Genomic DNA, 20,144 nt, shown 5'->3' with positions numbered 1-20,144 from the left:
TAAATAACTAAAAATATAAACTTCATAGATAAATACAGAGTAAGGCTTGACAATTTTCTATTCCCATTTGTCAGACGTGTTATTTTAGAAATTTTGTTTACCTTTATTTATGATAATAAGTAATATGCTAATACTGATTCGTTCTTTCAATTAGTACCGGCAGAAGTTTGGTGGGAAGTACGTCACTTTTCACGGTCAATGGGATTTCATTATCGGATAAGATTACTATCATATATTTAGGTAGACTTTTTAAAACATGTCGGCTTTCATCTCTGAAATGCATATTTAATGAATCATCGCTTTTTGATAATTCGGTGATGAATCCACTTTTTTTTTCCAGTTTTGATTCTTAGCTGCATTGGTTTTACTAGAATTTTGTCGTATACTATTTTAGCTGATCGAAAATACTTTATCTTTCAGATAGAGATGAAAATTATGTATTGTTTCAAAATGACAGTTAGTGGAATAGTAGAACAAATAATCCAATTTTTTTTTACTGGGAGGCATTATTTTGTTTATCGTTTTGACTATGCCCCAAATTACGTTTCCATTAGAAAGAGTTTTTCCATTTGGTTTCTACGTATTTCAGCTCAACTAAACTGCTTTATTTAAAAATAAAAATGAAAAACTCAAGTTAATATGTTTAAAAATGCCTACTAAAATTTTTGCTGAAACAGTAGAATAAGAACATACATAATTTTTTTTCGGAATAAATTTATGCATGTAATGTTGCAATATGCTTTAGTATAAATTAGAAAAATTCTGAACAAAAGTGCAACAAAATTGCAATGAATCTTTGAAGAAAAGAACATGTATAAAAATGCCCAATCGCTAATATAGATATATATATTTTATGTATTTGTATATATTTATCGTACATATATCCCTTTTCATAGATGAAATATATCTGCACATATAAAATAATTAAAATAAAGTGTAAAAGAAATTAGAAAAAAAATAACAAGTTCTATTTTGTGCTTTAAAGTACCTTTTCTGACATTGAATTGTGGTTACGAACATGTATTGTTACGAAAAGTACAGGCGCGGTAAGATGGCTTTCCCGCAAAGCAGGTTTAGGGTTGCCATAGCATGGCAAGCAATAACAGGGTTGTCAAATTTGGCGAAAAATCACCCATTTGGCGACAAAATTGGCGATATGCCATGGGCAGACGGAGAACCTTCTGGAACGAATTCTTACCGGTTTAGCCCAGAATGTTCTCGAACACAAGCCGAAAGCTATATAAACCCTGCTGGTTCGCGCTCAGTCAGTGTGTGTCTCGTCAGTGTCAGATAGTGTCTCGAGTTAGTCAGTGCGTGCAGAGTCGATCGAATTGACAGTCACTCAGCGAGTGCCGAGTGGGTCGTTGAGTGTACCGAAAGAGTCGCTTGGTGTATCGCGGTTAGTGCATCGTCAAGAGAGTGTGTTGAGCTCCGAGAACGTCTGAACCGAGGAGTCGGGAGTTGTACTCTAGGGTATCATCAAATGCATCGCGAGCTGTCTTGAATAATACTGGCCAATAAAGTGTGTTTTGATACTTCATCAAGTGCTGTTGTCATTAGTCACTCCAAATCCACACGAACCGTTATTCTGTGTTGTAGTCGTCTGCGTTTCATCTGTAACTTCCATAGCTTCGTTATTTTCGTTAAGAGTTTCAAATATGTTATTTTGTGGAATATCTGATGGTGGGAAAGACTCGGAAATTTTCGCTTTTTTTTTTTTTTTTTTTTTTTTGAGTTTGCCAATCTTTCTGATTTATTATTTTATCACCTGTTTTAGAATTTGCGAGTTTCGGGGTGTTCCGAATGCTTGCTAAAATGAACTGATTTTGTTGAATTTCTTCTTGTAACTTTGAACACATTTCTATCGCTGGTGGGGAGGTTAATGTCTTTATAGCCTCAATACAGTTTAATTTATCGGCGATTTCGTTTTCTAATTTGAGTGAGAGATCTCTTGGGTTAGTCGGAAGCTGAGTATTAAGATATTCTTGCGAGATAACTTCTGTTAAATTAGGAAACACTTTTTTGTGTTTGTTAACTACTGCTTCAAAATTTGAAGGGGAGGGTTTGAATTTATTAGTATTATCGGCTATTTTCTTAGAACTTCCTGCGGTTTTCTTTTCTTTTCTCTGAGATTTACTTTTCTTAGTAGAAATTAGAGTAGCAATTAAACTTTGAAGCGCCGGGTCATCTGAAGCAATTACAGGCATCTCTTTGGATGTAGTCGATTTTTTGAATAATTCGAATAAGTAGAATCATTATCGCTATCATAATCGCTGAAAATAGCATGCCAAGGAATTTTGCCCCTATCACGTGGTTCGCTATTACTGGCCATATCCGAGAACAAGCAAAAATGATATTTACCAAAAATCAAGAAGGGCAGTAGTCGTCGCAAGTCCGAGTAACTCATTTTTTAACTCCTCATATTATAACTCAGAATGCACAAAAATTATATCATCTGATGAATTATCTAATTGTTGCCACATGTTCTATTCAAATACTATAATAAATCTAAATCGATGTATAAAAGACAATAAGCAAACAAAAAAAAAAAAAAAAAAAAAAAAAAAAAAAAAAAAATTCACAGACGATTCAGTATTTCCATTCAATTAATTTAGTTTTCACTTCGCGGCAAGCCAAAAATACATAAAAACTCAAAATATCTGTATTGAAAATTACGAAGTAGATCTTAAACACTTATTTGCTCGAAAAAATTCAAGAAAGGATTAAGCATGATTTAATTCGAAATAATAAATGAAGGCGTTATCTTCGTTGTTGCGAAGTTGACTTTGTTGTTTCTCTAGATTGGCAACAAATCCACTATTCTGCTAAATTTCAAATGTAAACAAACATGGCCGCCATGGTAATCAAAAATTAGCCTTAGTCGCACTTAAACAACTTTTAAATTGTTGATAATTGTACAAATATTGCTTGCAGATTTACTAAAGGCATAAAAACCTTAACCAGAAGATAGGAACAACATAATTCAATCATTTTTAAGGCAAAAAATGCACAATTTATAAACATATAAGAGTAAAGAAACTGCGATTGGAGGCGGGTAACAGAATGGATATATATATAAATATATTTATGTGGAGATCATCGACGACCGATGCTGAATTAGAATACCAGCGTGGTGATGCCATCTCAGCTTAGCGCAGTGCGAAGCCGTTAAGACAAGGCCAGATAGCGTCCAGACATGGTAGAGAGTGGCGAGTAGTAGATGCGAGCGGATGGCTTGCTTGTCCTCAAGAGTTGAAGAAGACAGACAGTCTTCTTTGGTGTTTAAGTGCCTTTGATGCTTAAGACAAGCCGATCATATTATTTAAAGCTAGCTGTGGATGTTAACAGGATAACGTATTCTATCAACGCCGGTGGAACTAATAGTGTGTGTGTGAATTGTTCATCATTACATGAATCCTGCAACATTAATCTTTACTTAATTTACCTTTATTAATCTATTTCTAATTAGTAAAATAAAGCATGTAACAATGCAATATCCGTGCTCTGTGTATTTTGAAAGTAAAACCTACATTTATATACGTTTGGTGCGGCCGATTTCAACCAAAATACGAGGTGGACATTTACATGTTATAGCAGTCCTATATACAAAATTTCAACGTTCTGAGGCTACTCGTTTTTAAGTTATGCGTACAGACGCCCCGAAAAATTCTCTTCAGAATTCATTTTAAAGCAGTTTTATAATTTGTTTTGGAAAAAAAAGAAAAAGAAAAAGAGAAAAGTCTTTTACAACTTTACTCCAGACTACTGCTTTTCTTCAATATTCAAGGAGCACTTTTAAAAGTCAGCGCCTGGGAGAGTGACCTCCCACGTGACCTAAGAACTTGAGTTCTATGTTCAGCCTTGTTGTAGGATTTTCTGCATTTTTTAGGACTGAAATTTCTGGTATTCCTTATATTTATCATATTGAAGAACATGAGAAAAATAGTGATTTTTCGCTATTGCAACCCATTATTTAATTATTTTACTCTTTTCATCAGTTTTGGACAAGTTTACGCTAAGCGAATCAGAATGCCTGATTCCGCTCACGTGATATGTGACTTATTCTAAGTATACTCTGGGATAGACATTTTGAATTTGTAATATATGTATTTTGTGTTAACATTTGTTCTGCATTTATTTTGTTATTTTGTAACTTTTACTAAAATTATTGCTTTCCTGAAACATCTTCGACTGTTATAATGAAACCATGATTCTGTTTACACCACCCCCATCACGTTATCATGGACTCAGAATTTCAACTTACAGGACTGCTAGACTGTATTATGTGATGAAATTTGGTTTATTCCATATGTTGTTACTCTGCTGATTACTAGAAAAATTTCCCTTTTATGTAATTATTTCTGCAAATTTGTACATTTAAGGTTTTCTTCAGCATTTCTAACCTGAAATCTCGCAACGTATTAACGACTTCTTCACACCTCACGTGACAAGGTAGTCACGCCCTCTCAACATCTGCAATCCTGACTTAGGTCTCACTCATGTATTCTCCTACTTTCAGCGCTCTATAGCAACTAACTCAGACAGCCGGAACAAAACTTGCAAATCCTGCAAGTTAATCAGCGGCGCATCCAGCGGTACTTGGAACTTGGAAGTTTGTAGTAGTTGCTTAGTTTGTTGTTTAGAAAACTGCTCTTGTTGATTATAGCGAATTCGCGGATTAGCTTTCTTTAGCTGTTTTGAATTAGGTTCTATTGGACATTTGAGTAGTTAAAAGATAACTACTGTGAGATATTGTAATACTGCATGATAATTTGAAAAAATTTAAGCATTTTTGTTGTGATAATAATAAATTTTTGTTCATTTTTCATCGGACTTGTGCATTCATTTCATAACAAACCCGTACGCAAGCAACAATTTTTGGTGTCAGAAGTGGGATTTGAATGCCAATAACAAGAGCGATGGAAGAGCAATTAAGGCAGTTGATATCAGTGTTTGCATCGTTTAAAGAAGAAATGAAAGATGAGATGAAATCTAATCAGGAAAAGATTGAAGCGGGACAGCAAGAAATGAAAGCGGGACAGCAAGAAATTAAAGCGGGACAGGAAGAAATGAAACGGTACAGGAAGAAATGAAAGCGGGACAGGAATTCGTCAAAGAGGAGATGAAATCCGTTAAAGACGAGATGAAAGCAGGTCAAGAGGAAATGAAAAGAGAAATTACCTGCGTAATAGAAAACAAATTCGAGGCTATAGAAGGTAGAATAGACTCGGTCGAAAGTAAGGTTGGAGAAATTGAAGAAAGAGTCTCCTCCGTCAAAGAACAAATAGAAGGGAGAGTTTCTACTGTGGAGGAACGAATTGAAGGAAGAGTTTGTGCCGTCCAACCCCAAATCGAACAACAAATTGATGAGAGAGTTTCTGCAGTTACCAAAGAAATGGAAATTTTAAAGAAATTCGTAGCGACAGCAGGGAGCAAGAGTGACGATTTTAAATTCTTACCGATGCCTACTCGTCCATCTCTGAAGCTATCCACATATGATGGGAAGACATCCTGGCAAGTGTATAAGACCCAGTTTTCTATCGTTGCGGATGCGAATGGATGGGATTCCCAAGCTAAGGTCAAACATCTCGCCGCTTCTCTGAGAGTAGACGCAGCGGATATCCTGCAGACGCTTCCCGAAAACCAGAGACTAGACTTTGAAGCTCTATCCGGCGCATTGGAGCTAGCTTTGGTGAAAAGTGTTTGAAAGACTACAGCAGGCTTCAACTAAAATCCCGTCAGCAGAAGCCCACCGAAACACTTCAGGAGCTCGCCACGGATGTTGAAAGGCTGTCCTTTTCGGAGTGCCCGACAGAAACAAGAGAAATCCTGTCGCTGCAATATTTCATCGACGGCATCCGGGATCCTGAAATACAGAAAGCTCTTCGAATGGCAGATGTAAAGGATAATATAGATAAAAAGCGCTATGTTGTACGCCATGAAGTTCGAGGCAGCCCAGCAAGCAACTAGTAGAGATCGCTACCCAGTTAGAGCTGTGCGAGTCCATCAGCCAGTGAATGAACTGATGGCTCGTTTAGATGATTTAGCCAGACAAGTCGACGCTTTGATACGGAGTAGGAGCGAGAAGAAAGTGGCTCTAAGGTGTTGGAGATGTGGTAGTGAAGGTCACCTAAGACGAAATTGCAGAACACCCCAGGGTACGGAATATAAAGCAGATGATTTTACCAGGCAAGTCAGTGGCTTGAGACGGAACAGAAGTGAAAAGAAACTAATGCTAAAGTGCTGGAACTGCGGAGTTGAAGGCCACATACGAAGAAACTGCAGAACACCCCGAGGTACGGAAAATAAGACCATTTCCCAGCAACAACGCAGTAAACAAATTAGTGACTATATCGAAGAACGGAGGTTGCCAGATAATGAAAAACCTTGTTTTAAAGCGCTTAAAATTTATACAGTGAGTGGCAACAGTAACGGAATGTCCATTAATGGGAATATCGATGGAGTTCCTTGCAATATGATCATTGACACAGGAGCTAAAGTTACCATCATTAGGAAAGATTTAGTTGAACAGTTTAAAGATAAACTTATTTGGACGCCATCCTGTGTTACCCTTCAGACTGCGTCTGGTGATAAGATCGACATAACTGGGAAGTTAAACGTAAGCATCACGTGTGGAAGTGCCGCCTACCATCCCACGGCTTATGTGGCGGATATCACAGATCCATGCATACTCGGATTGGACTTTTTAAGGAAATACAATTTTTCCTTAGACTTGAAAAACAACAAACTGCTTTCAGCATCTGATGGCATGACTATCCATCCTCAAAAGGGATCCTCGCCTGGAAATGTCGACGTCTTGTCCGAAAGATCCAGCTCGGGAAGCTGCCGAAATCATACTAGGGTTGAAAAGAAACGCAAGACTACCAGCTATTCTCCATCTCAGATGCTCTTCGGTCGACACCTTCGTCTGCCTTGTGACCGCCTGTTTGATCGCCATACGGATGCGCCTTCATCGCCTGAGGAACACATCCAAGATGTTCAAGCCCGTTTTGAAGTGATGCACCGTTCCGTACGAAAGCGAGTGAACTTGGCGACGGAGAAAGTGAAGACCAGATACAACACGAGAGCTACTGGACATAGATCCAACAAAGGAAACAAGGTGTGGTCGTGGAACCCGATTCAACGAAAAGGACTCAGGCCTAAATTACAGTCACCTTGGGATGGTCACTACACAGTCCTAAACAGGCTGAATGACCTCGTAGTTCAGATCCGTAAGTCTTCGAACTCTGATCCTAAAGTCGTTCTTTACGACAGGTTAGGTTAGCTCATTACTATGGCCATAGTACGTAATGTAAATAATTGTAAATAGTACAAGACCATGGCCCTTTTTGTTTTTAAATGTGTATTTGATTTGATTTGTATTTAGTATTTGATTTGCATTTAGTATTTGATTTGTATTTGATAGCATTTGATTTGTTTTATTTATTGCATTTATTGTTCATGTTGTTTATTATTGTAATGTAATGCTTATTAATGCATTTACGCCACAGTTGTAAGTTTGGCTTCCTGTCCAGGGATTGTACTGCCCGGGACATGCAGTCCTTGGGAAGGGGGCAGTGTTACGAATTTGGTATTTAAAAAGCTAATGTTAGTTCAATTATAAATTAAATGGTTTTATTTATCGCGCAGTGCAGCGCGTGACGAATATTAAAAGAAAGCTAAGCCGGTAAAATTACAAGAGCGCGTGCATTAAATAAATAAATATCTCTTTTTTGATTTCGAGAAAGTACTGGAAAATTCTAGCGCGTGATTTTAAAATTTTATAGAAGGAGGAAAACATTTCAGTTTGTAGTAGTTGCTTAGTTTGTTGTTTAGAAAACTGCTCTTGTTGATTGTAGCGAATTCGCGGATTAGCTTTCTTTAGCTGTTTTGAATTAGGTTCTATTGGACATTTGAGTAGTTAAAAGATAACTACTGTGAGATATTGTAATACTGCATGATAATTTGAGAAAATTTAAGCATTTTTGTTGTGATAATAATAAATTTTGGTTCATTTTTCATCGGACTTGTGCATTCATTTCATAACGAACCCGTACGCACGCAACAAAATAGAAAACACAGAAATAATTCTTGAACTCTTGTCTTGGAATACTATTCAACTTGTGCAACAAATTTACAACAATGAATTACTTTTTATCCACAGAATTACTCTTAGAGGTCTTTCTTTATCCATGGAGATAGAAGAAAATTCGCATTCAGAAAGATTGTCTTTCGAAGATCATTTTGTTCATCCCCTGATATCCAAGTTGTAGCAGTTGTATCCATGTTAAACATCATTAAAAAAAAATTGCTAAAGCATTACAACGGTCTCAGAAGCAGTTTTTCTCAACAGAACACAAAACTTTACATCTATTATTTATTTTTTCCAGTAGCATATCACTAAAAACCTCAGGACGCTGGAGTAGGAACATAAGCAAATCAGAGTGCCATAGTCTTCGGTCTGCCAAATAAACGCGGGAAATACTAAGCTAACAAGACCTTATACATGGCATAACACGTAACTATGGAATGCTCACATGCATATCATTCCGTCTACTTTTGAATACCTGTAAATCTTTCTTTTAATTGTTACGAAAAGGAAATAGCCCTATTTAGTTCTTTGGTTCGCATAACACAAGTTCACATAACGCTTCATCTTTTTAGAAACTTGACGACCGTGTCATACGAAGGTTACCTTTAAATGTAAAACTGAAAACAAATTGAAAAGAAAGTAAGCAAATAAGAGTTTCTGAAATATATTTAATAGATATGAAGACAAGTTTCCTTTACATACATGATTCAAATAAAGACCATAATAATACATATGCACAGAATTCAGTTTGCACTGCAAACGTTAATTTACTGTGAAATAAAAGAAACCTTATGAGATTAAATCTTTCACAAAAATTAAATCTTTGGTTTATTTTATTCTGGTGTTAGTTAAGAACATAAAAAAGTCTTCGTTAAGCTACAACTATAAATTTGAATACAATTTTATGAATCCTAAAGCAATTAAAAACTTACCAAAAAAGATCTTTTCATTTTTTTAAAAAACTATCTTCTATTTATATTCAATATGAACAGATAAAAATAAAGCATTCTATTTAAAACATTAATTCATTAAAATACTACTAAATTGAAAGTTTAAAAATTTCATAATTTTTTTTCACATAAAAATTTAAGAGATTCTCACAAACAGAAATGAATGATAGAAATGAAATAGGAAATACACAACAAAAATCATACTGTTAACTCGGAAAGCGAATAATAACAGGAAATGTGAGAAATAAGGGGCCGAAATTTTAAGTTTTCTAAAGTCATGACAAAGATCTAAACTGGTCAACAAATAACGCATATACAAGAGACAATTCTTAATTTTAACATATTTTTCTAATATTACATGCAACAACGGAATATACATGAATTATTATATAAATAGGCATGGTTAGGCACATTCATTTCAACAAGATTTTCGCTGCTTGGAAACTTCTGTTCGAACACAGTAAAACGGGCGGACCATCCAGCGCAACAAAGGAAGAACTAATAAAAATATATGTAAATTAAAATTTCAAGAGTACAACATATGTCTTTGTTCAACCACTCCTAACAAATCTACCAACAGTTCTAGAAAATTTGATTGACTCTTCTGATGATTCAAAATTTGTTCTCTTAGATAGATCACAGGATCTGTCTTCTGTGAATTTTAAGAAATCTGAAAATACATAATATAATTTCTTATTTTATTCAATTGTAGAATTGATGGATACACGGAGTTTATTAAAAATGGCGAGAGAAAAATTTGTAATATATAACTTTAAGGCAATTAAAATAGATAAAAATATGTTAAACTGCAACAGTTCTCTAAAATTTCAACAGGAAATATTGATCGAGTTTAATCGTGTATAAGGAACTTACAAAAATCTACTTTTCCTGACAAAATATTTTTCTAGGGAGAATTGTTTAAGGAGATAATGTTCTTATCTCTTTAAATAATTACGATAGTTTTCGCAGTTTTACTAATAAATGACAATTATGTGGGATAGAGATTACTGTTAAAAAACTACCTAAACAAATATTGAGCGTTTTGAGTAGACGAATTTTTAGATGATTTTGAAGCTATCATATCTTTGGCATGGTGAAACAGGAAAGATAAGGTAGACAGTACAGTTTTTCAATTATTTTCAACCTTACTGCAAACCTTGAGCATTTTCAATTCTATCACAGATGAATGTTTGAAGGGAAATCCTGTTTTATCAGAGATGTGTAAGTTCATGCTTTTGAATTTTTTTAAAACTGCTGTATATATTTAAGGCGAAGAAATGAAAGCAATTTGACAGAACAAAGCACGTGTAGAACTATAAAATATTCAAACAGCATGAAACTTTTATTTGAAAATCTAGTGAAAATTTTATTTTTGTAATTAGCTCCGATTTCTCCAAGCCGATAATGTATAATAATTAAAACTGATTCACTGCAAATGACTTTAAAAAAGAATGACGACAAAATGATTGCAAAGATCCTTGCTGGAGAAACACTATAATAAGTTCCACTTAGAAATGAGGTAATAAGTAAAAAGACATATAAAAATGAATAAAAACTGGCATTTTGGTTTCCAAAGCGAGGGTAAGTTTTATAACTGGACTCAATCATTAGCAATTCGATTAAAAAATGCGAATATTTTGCATATCATATGCTTTTAGATATTGACATGCGTGTGTGATAAAGTTACATGCAAATCTATGTATACATATGTATATGCACATACATGTATATTATACATGTATATTATACATGTATATTATACATACATGTATATTATACATACATATGTATATGCACATACATGAATTATTACATAATTCACACACATACATACATTCAAAAGTATAGCTTCACAGTTGATTTGGAGCTGATTAAGTTTCAATGCGAAATTTCAGTATCAGAAAATCGTGAAATAATTTTGGAAGCCAATAACAGTTCTTGCAGCTTTAAAATCTGTGTAAAATATATTTAAAAGCAAATGAAAAATGAGAAACACATTCTTCACAATATGATCAAACAAAACTCTACATAAGAAAAGCATTTTCTAATGGGAAGGAGAGCTATCAGTAACTTCACAACTTGAAACGGAAATTTCGGGGTAGTTAGGGGCCGAAATCTTTAGATTCCGCAGGAATAAATGGATTGCATTTCCCAACACCTGTAAAAGAAAAGTTAAAAAAGTTAACAAGTTAAAGTTAATTCACAGCACATGAATTCTTCCAATCAAAAATTTAAGTACATTTTGAAGCTAAAAAAGTTTAGTACATTATTGTTGACTGGCATTTTATCAATGGAATGGCACATACAGTAGACGCCGCTTAATGTGATCGTGGCGTCTACTGTATGTGCCATTCCAATGATGATTCGATAACATTATCCGAATGATGTTATTGTATAACCGAAGTCCCACCCATATGTATACGAAAACACAGAAAATACATCGCTTACTGTGATCAACAATTCGGTTAATGTTATTAAAATATTTAAGAATGAACTCTCCAGACCGAAGTAAATTCTCCAAATAAGGTCAAAATAAATTTAAAGATTTACCAAGGTGATTGAAAAATGTTATCAAGTAAGAAATTAATTAACCAAATAGCTTGGTTTTTATTGTAGTCAAACATTTAAAAATTAGGCAATTTTGTTTAGTTCGGCGCAGATTTTGAATAACTGCGGATTTTGAGAGCTTTCAGATACAAGTCTCTTTTGTTCAAACAGAAGATATTTGCCAATAGCTTTTTGAAACAAATCTAAGCACATATGTAATAAAATTTCTAAAGAACATAAAGATAAAATCGGTGAATTCTGTATAAATGTTGGCATAAGGCAGAGTTTCTTAACCAGTTAACTGTGGCGCCCTCGTTTAAGAGTGCGCACCGTTTTGTATGGACAGAATCGAGCCATGACGAGTATATTCGTCAATCACAGAGTAAGTTGCGCTGGTAAGATATTGGATGAAAAAGACGGGTTTATTTTATAAAACTGAAAATTTTATTACTAATATTTACTTGTTTGGTTAACATAAGCACACATTACATACATATTAAACTAAAAAGGCAATAAATTAAATATTATACATATAAAAGTAAGAATTTAAATTCCTGCTGTGGAGTGATATTCAGCGAAACAGGGTACTATACACAATGGGACTTTGCAAATCGAACACCAGTAACGCGATTCCTTCCTGATCTTACGTTTGTAGCAATGCGAACACCTTCGCGTAGGGTTGTATTTTTTCGATGTTCCGGGTATATAATCCGGAACATGATTCCCGCCTAATTGGCTTATATTAGGTCTAAATGGCCGAGTTTGTGTAGATTTATTTCTTTCAACTGGATACGTCGCAAAAGTGTCTTCAATAAATTTGAGCAAAAAGTTGATACACTATAATGTTCCATTATTTTTTTATATAATATGAATGCATTCAAACACATAATGTCTAAGAAATGGAGATATATCCTTTTGTAGTAGTTTTGAGTCGTTTTCTTGCTGTCGAGTACGCTATCATAATTCCATATCCACTCCACCCATTTTTTATTATAATCAGTCACTAGCTCCGGTTTCATTGTTATTATTTTTCTTTTTTTCTGTGCGCGTTGCTTACACTGCTTTATACGCATGACGAGTATACTCCTCAATGCACAAAATCGTGCCACTTCACCATGACGAGTATACTCGTCAATCACAGTTAACTGGTTAAGCTGTGGGCCGCGGGACTTGCAGTAGGGGGTCGCCAAAAATTTAGCAATTCTGATATTTCTTTAACTTATTATGACAGTTTTATAATAACCAAACATTTTTACATAATATATCTGAAAATAGATAAAGAGAAGACAATACAGACAAAGAAAAACGAAAACGTTTCGACGCATTTTTTTTTTTTTTTTTGATAATAGAAACGTTCATTTTACTTAAAAAATTAAAGTCAATGACCTAAAACAGCATAGTACAAGTAAAGAAACTGATAGTTTCACTCACGTGTGTGTCGGATTTGCGAAATGCTTGTGGGGTCCCTCAAAAGTTTCGTAAATATTAGGGGGTCCTAACACCAAAAAGTATAAGAAACCCTGGTATAAAGTACGCCCTCTAAGTATCAAAGATTAGGAATATAGCATCAGTTAAATAATTTCCAGAAACTTTACACAGGTATCATAAACGAACCTTTGCATAACGCTTGCAAATAGCCACTAGTAACGACTTTTCTTTATAGTTAAAATGCCGTAAAAGTACGTATTTATATGTTTCTACTTATAGTAAATTAGCTAAATTCTATAGCTAATTTGAAATATATTTTTTTCTTATCATTTAATGTTATCCTTCGGTTAATATGAAAATAGTTGTGGACAGACGTGACCACATTAAGAGGCGCCTTCTGTGTCTTGAAAACTTACCGTTAGTTTCTAAAGTAAAGCAATATATGTTAAAAAAGATCAAATGCATGTTGAGAACTAAATTACCAAAAATGATTATCATCGAAGTTCGTAAAAAAAAAACAATTGATAAGATAAAACTTAATTTTTTCGGCAGCGATTATTATTGTATGATAAACTGCCACACAAACTATATGAAAATTTTAGCCCATTAGTATAAATTAAGATGTGAAACACAGCCCTAAAGATGAAACTCCAGAAAAACAGCCTTGTAAGAAAAACTTCCAGTATGCATTATACATATTCGTTTTTTGAGAGAAACATCTTACGCAGTGCTAAATAAATAAATAACGAAAGAAAGGACAACATAAAGCAAAAGAATCCCTGAGCTAGCCAACTTAAAAACTGTTGCAAATCTGCAACTTTCTCTTGAGTAAATACTAAATTGAATGATAGTAAGAGCTTTATAAGGGCTGGTGAAGAAGAATCAACATCATCTCGGGATCACTCTGGGTCTTCATATAGACATTTTAAAGCGATTAAGGCTTTCTGGAGGCTACTAGTAATAAGATCACTGAGACTGCAGTACAACTGTGAAGGAGAACTGTTAAACTTTAGAATTTTACAACTGTGTCCATAATTTCTGATGGGGGAATATTACAGTTAAAAAATACTAAAAATGCAACTGCCTCTCTTTCCATTCCAGACCCACCTGCGACCGAGTGGTAATGTCACTGAATGCTGGTAGTTCGACCTGGGTTAGATTCCAGGCAAAGACGCTGCCTGCATCGATTGCTGCCTTTTACAAAATAACATCATCGATATTGATAGCTGAATTCAGGATTATGAAAATAATTCAAGTGACTACATGTTGCAAGTTTTTAAATAGAGGATGGTTTGTTATACATCATCCAAAATAACAATTTAAGGTTTGCCTCTCAGTTCCTAAGTGTTTAATAAAATTCCCATACAGAATGATATCAAGTTTTTGATCTCACACAGTGACAATCATGTTCTAGCATGATTCCATCACAGTGACAATGCTCGATTTTGACCTTTATTATGGTCCCGGAGGCATAATTTCACAAGTGCACATCTGTGTAGCCACCGAGGGAGCGGCGTCTAGGATGGACCAGTGGACATCCAGTAATATTTCTGCCATGTCACATGACCCTTCACATGCTTTAAGATTTAAGCAAGATGGTTGAAAATATTTTGCCATGCAATTTTCTGTACAAATTAATTAAAGCATCGTCGATTTCTTCTGAAAATTTTCATTCCCAAGTTAGATCAAATATAAGCAATTGTGAAGATTTCACTACCTGATTGAAAGCATTTGAAATAAATAAAAATCCATGTTGGACACTCCGAAAAAATATCCATGTGAAATATTACTTAACAAACGGTAAATAAGATGAAGAAAGAAATATGTAATTAACATCTGAGCCCAAATGCTATTCTTTACATAAAACTGCGCATATGAGAAAAATATTTACACCAATTATATATGTAAATAGAAGTCAGCACTTTTTATTGCAGTCTATATGAAAAAGATGTTCTGTAATAATAGCCAATGTAGAATTTTATTCAAAGTGAACTTTACTAATTTGCATTTGTATACATTTAGTGTGTTAAATTTCACATTCAATAACTGCTCACTGTTAAATATATTGTCTACACAAGAAATACTCAACAGAATGAATTTATCTTATTCACAACGAATATATTCAATTTATTGACATATAACTTTTAATGTTAACAATGAATATAATCAGGTTATACACAATATGTATTCTGAATCTTACACTTTAAAAATCAGAAGAATACAAGCACTGAAATAAGAAAACACTAGATTCATCGTAACACTTCCAGTCCTTCTCAGCTGAATTTAAAAAAAAAAAAAAATATGCACTTGAATTCTCTTAATCCACAGGCGTTAGTAAATGTATAATACTCGAGGCTCATTGTACCTTCAGTCATTTTCTCGATGTAAAGAGCGATAATATGCCGTGAACATCAATCCAACTATTAATGCATGATAAAAATCGCAAAAGTGAAAATATCAGCGATTAATTAAACTCATAAAACGAAAGCACTACGAGATTTTCTACTATTACGCCATACATTTATAACTTTGAAACAAATGCAAATTGAAACGTAAACAACGCTCACATGCAGGAAGATTTAGCGTCATAAGAGCAATAGAAGCTCACTGGTCCATTTTCGAAACCCCTCCCTCAGTGGCTACGTTGATGTGCACTCGTGAAATATGAGTCCCGGAGCTACATTCACTTGGCGATTTGTTGCTGCTATGTGACTGTGTCGCCATCTGTTAGCACAGAGGGGAAGTGCAATGTTACAAGTTCCCTATGTCCCTGAAGATTGTAAACAACCTTGGGATTCGATCGTAGATCTGTTTTATGGGAATTGAAGAACTTACCGCTATCGCAAAAATGCACCTATGCCATACTTTTCAGTATTTGAACTGCTTTGTAGTAAGACCATCTAACTAGCTGTTGACATTGCTACAAATTCAACAAACGTTTATTGACAAACAACACGTTAGGGTGAAGGCGAGATGATTTCGGATACGGCTGTTTTCATACTGTTGGTATGCTTCTTAAGTAAAGAGAAAACTTTAAATTTCAAAAAATATATTTACTTGCAATTAGACGAACCATTCTGAAAATAATCCTACATTGAGACATTTATTGTGATTTGGTATAAGTTAATTTTTAGTTGCTATGCTGCCTGTTATTCTTGCTTTCGGTCGTGCCAGATTTCCTCCAAATCCAGAAAGATATGCAAGTTTTAATTACACGGCCAAGAGAGTGTTATTCTTAACTGCATCTTAAAAAGAATTGCTTTTTGCTGCTTCCATTTTAGGATTAGAAAGAATTGCTCGTCCACGGTTAAGTTTCTTTGTCTGTGCTATTATTGATTACGAGTTGACAGCATTTAATTAGTAAGACATTAATTTCACTAGTTAGATTATTTTCAGTGTCTGTTTGGTTTTGGAGCTGAACTTTCCTTGTAAGCTTCTTAAGATGGTTATGTTACGGAGGCTACAGCATTTGTATCTATGCATTATATAGTGCATTGTTTATGTGCTAGGTATATTCGAAATTAACAGTATTTCTTTGTGATGTAAATTATTCAACTTTCATAAACCTTAGTATCTGACAAATAAATATTAGCTGTAACTAATGACCTTCACTATGTAAGTTACTTTTTTTTCTTTTGAAAGAATTTTGCATTTTATAAAATGCTTATGTATTATTAAAATTTTAATATATTTAAACGATATTAATTTCACTAAAAATGACAAATGATTAAATAATGCTTACATTTCGAACTACTCGTATTTAACCAATTTAACTGTGAACTTCGGCTAATGGAAAAACGTTAAACTTGATGTCTGCTCTCATCTGTATGCTACAACTACAATGAATAACAGAAATGATAGCAAGGCTAATTTGTGTCATTTAACAGATAATCCTTATTACACTTAAATGCGATCAGTACGTTTCTATTAAACCATCATCTCTTTGGAGCAAGACGATGATAATAAATAGCTCAGTAAGTGTAAATCAAAGCTCTGGCACTTATTACAATTCTAAAGTACAATGGTTAAGACTTGTCTAATAATTACATTTAATTTCTGGTTTACAAATATGAACACTTAAAAGTTACACATTTCCATTCCTTCCGAATTTCATTTTTTACAGAATAAAAAATCATAATAATTTTCTCGTCCCTAAGATCACAGATTTTTGAAAGATAATAAACTAAGGCAGATACAAGCTTCAGAAATTCTTTTCTGAGATGACCTAAAGAATTATCTTAGGAGTTCATATTCTTAAATGATTAATTATCAAAATAACTACAAAGATGAAAGCAAAACTTACCATCTTTCCTTTCAGGCAATATTTAATTAAATGTGTTGAAAAAGAGGATCCAAGTCATAAATATACAGATAAGGGACTGAACAGGTTTCTGGTCTGTTCCCTTAATAAGAGGTTGTAGAAGGCACTGGATACGAAGACAGTCCATAACTTCGGCCCTCATTCCCTATAATGAGGATGCTCAAAGAGCATCGCTTGGTATGCACACGGAACAGGACGGGTATGAAAGAACTGTCCATTTAATGTACAAATTCAATTAAAATGCTATAACCTAGTGTCTCCAAAATGCTTATTGTCCCAGACACTCTCCGTATGGTAGTTTTGTTGACTATGAGGTCTGTTATCTTCTTGTAAGCTCAAGAGAAAGCCTTCATTTGATCGAAGGCCAGTTTTTGGCACATGGTATGGGCTGTCCTCTTCGGAACTGATTGGCTGGTAAAGATAAGGGTTGCTACTGCGACTCTCGGCTTGAAGGAGTCTATGGGCCGCCCTGTCCAACTCCTCTGGAGTCATATTAATGGCTTCCGCGAGCTCCCTCTGAGTAGCTTTCACAAACTCTGGATCACAATATTTGCCCAAACCTTGCTCTTGAAGAACCTAAAAAATCACATGCAGGCAAATAATCAACTTATTTATTAATTATTTATTTATGTAAAGAGGTTAACACCATAAAGCATATCGACAACTTTTAAAAATAGAATAAGATAAATTACCGTTAATAAATTTTCAACATTTCAAAGAAATGTAGGAAAAAGTCGATTAATCAAAACACTGAGATCAATATTATATTGCTGGCCATTGATACTGATACGTCATGAAGAAAAGCAGTTAACAATGGTAAAATGATTACATTTTCAGATACAGACATGCAAAATTCAGTATCCCGAGTATCAACGCTTGTTAAAAAAACAACAACTATTTTACGGCTGTGCGTAAAGTTAAACAGAATTTAGATAGCATTTGTTGATTTGATGGATGTTGCTGTCAATGTAGTTTCAGTCCTGCGCCACTATTCATCTGGCGTATTTGTTGGCAGGTATTGTCCTGCCAGTCTCTCTCAACAATACATTTGGTTACAGATTTGGAGAGCACGTCGGGCAAGAAAGGAGTGTATATGTTGAAGAAAACGTAGAAGAATGTGGCCAGCGCATTGTATGGCACTGCCCCATTAAAAGGTGGAACTAAATGGAGGCTCTGAAGTTATGGCATAGACACTGGCATTAAAACTTAAGTATTGTAAGGGTGGCTGGTCAAAGTAATATGTGGACTAGAGGTGAATGGGGTATATACTCAATGTTGCCAAGCCGAAATGTCAATGAAGAACACAAGCTTCTAACATTCGTCTGTTATAGTCACTCCCATATGGCCGTCATGATGATATGAGCTAAAACAAGACTCGGCAGAAAAGACAAGGTCAAAGCAAGCGCACCATTCTTAGGAGCTGATTACTGTGCTGTAGCACCAATGGAACCGGGAGAAATAGTTGCTTAGCTGGCAATCCGAGGCGTAGCATACACACACTGCAGATCATGCGCGGATACTTAGTGTACTATAATACACCAAATTTCCAGACCCAAAGCACGATATATTTGCACTGTTTCTAACAACGATGATGATTAGATGTCTATCCTTTCGGGCATTCGTGAATGTAAGCCCCTGAGAAGTCACACGCCGCTCTGTGTGGCCAATACTGATCAATTGATTGAAAACTCTCATAACAGTGAATCAATTTCGATCAGCAGTATTTCCGAAGATGCCAGGAATATTTCCGAGATACGATAATCCGCAGTCCCAGTCGTCTAAATGCGCCCATGATCGAATTCTGGGACGTGCTGGTATGGGTTTCTTCTTCTCGTATGAAGCATAACATCATGCCTCCAACATGCACATACAAACACAAGCACAGGGAAAAAAAAAGGACAGAATAAACTCAGTTTTCCGAGCGCTTTTCATGTAAAGCTTAGGTTTATTTTGCGCTTCATTAACAGTGCAGCACTTTTAATGGTCAACAGTGTATTTTTACTTAATTTCTTCGTCTAGAACAATTAAATTTCATAACTTTCTTTATAGTGTTATGAACTTTGTCTAATACAACATAAAACGGCTTTAAGAAAAGCGAAGATATGCCGCAAAAATAAGATTACAGGAGCAAATCTATTTAGCATTGAGGTGAATGGCTATCTCGTTAAATTGGCGAGATATCGCCAAGCTGGTGATGGTTTTGGTAACTAATTTTATCGCCAATTTCGTTTAGTTTCTGTATAACTGTAATTGATACAATAATTTAATAACTGTAATCAATCCTTATATCTCTCTGTAACAGTGTCCGGCCCTTAAATGTAACTTTAACAATACGTGCCTTCCAGTAATATCGAAAAACAGAAGATCTCCGTGCGAGTTTCGCTCTTTAGGTGCACTTTGAATTGCGTTATGGTTAACATTCTAAGTAGTCTGAAGTAGTAACTATACTCCGTTATACTAAGAAGAGCTGTACGATTACTTTTGTGGAACGTTTCTGAACTGTAAAGTGTTTCTTTTCTCCCCCCCCCAAAAAAAAAGCTATCGTCGGTTCTTTGTGCATTCAATCCATTACGAACCCGTAGGTAAGCAACAATATGAAACCATAATGTCTGCCTTTATAAAATAAAGGAAAAAAAAAAAAAAAAAAAAAAAAAAACAAAGCTTAGAAACATGAATACATAAAACACCTCTTTAGTATTCAGTAACATCTTTACATCAGTTTCTCCTCTTTATCTCAGTGCAAATAATTATTTCACTGTTTTACTTCTGTAAGCCATAGACTGCAGAAAATACTGCAGCATTTTCC

General features: G+C 34.7%; 1 protein-coding gene across 2 annotated transcripts in view; it reads right to left on the bottom strand.

Annotated features, from left to right (window-relative positions):
• Positions 1-8,740: 8,740 nt before the first annotated feature.
• Ca-alpha1D (Ca[2+]-channel protein alpha[[1]] subunit D) overlaps positions 8,741-20,144 on the bottom strand; it is a 275,473-nt gene continuing 264,069 nt past the window's right edge. For both annotated transcript variants that reach the window (XM_085816586.1, XM_085816587.1), the window contains exons 45-46: positions 17,321-17,914; positions 8,741-11,200 (exon numbers count right to left, since the gene is read on the bottom strand). In XM_085816586.1, the coding sequence (XP_085672712.1) occupies positions 17,582-17,914 (333 nt within the window). In that variant the 3' untranslated portion in view covers positions 8,741-11,200; positions 17,321-17,581. The remainder of the gene's footprint in view (positions 11,201-17,320; positions 17,915-20,144) is intronic.

The sequence above is a fragment of the Stegodyphus dumicola genome, chromosome 5, assembly GCF_044657685.1.
Source record: "Stegodyphus dumicola isolate Sdum_Otavi_A_Nest chromosome 5, ASM4465768v1".
Taxonomy (NCBI): Eukaryota; Metazoa; Arthropoda; class Arachnida; order Araneae; family Eresidae; genus Stegodyphus; species Stegodyphus dumicola.
The sequence above is the reverse complement of the archived record's forward strand: the minus strand, read 5'-3'. Positions and strand labels throughout refer to the sequence as shown.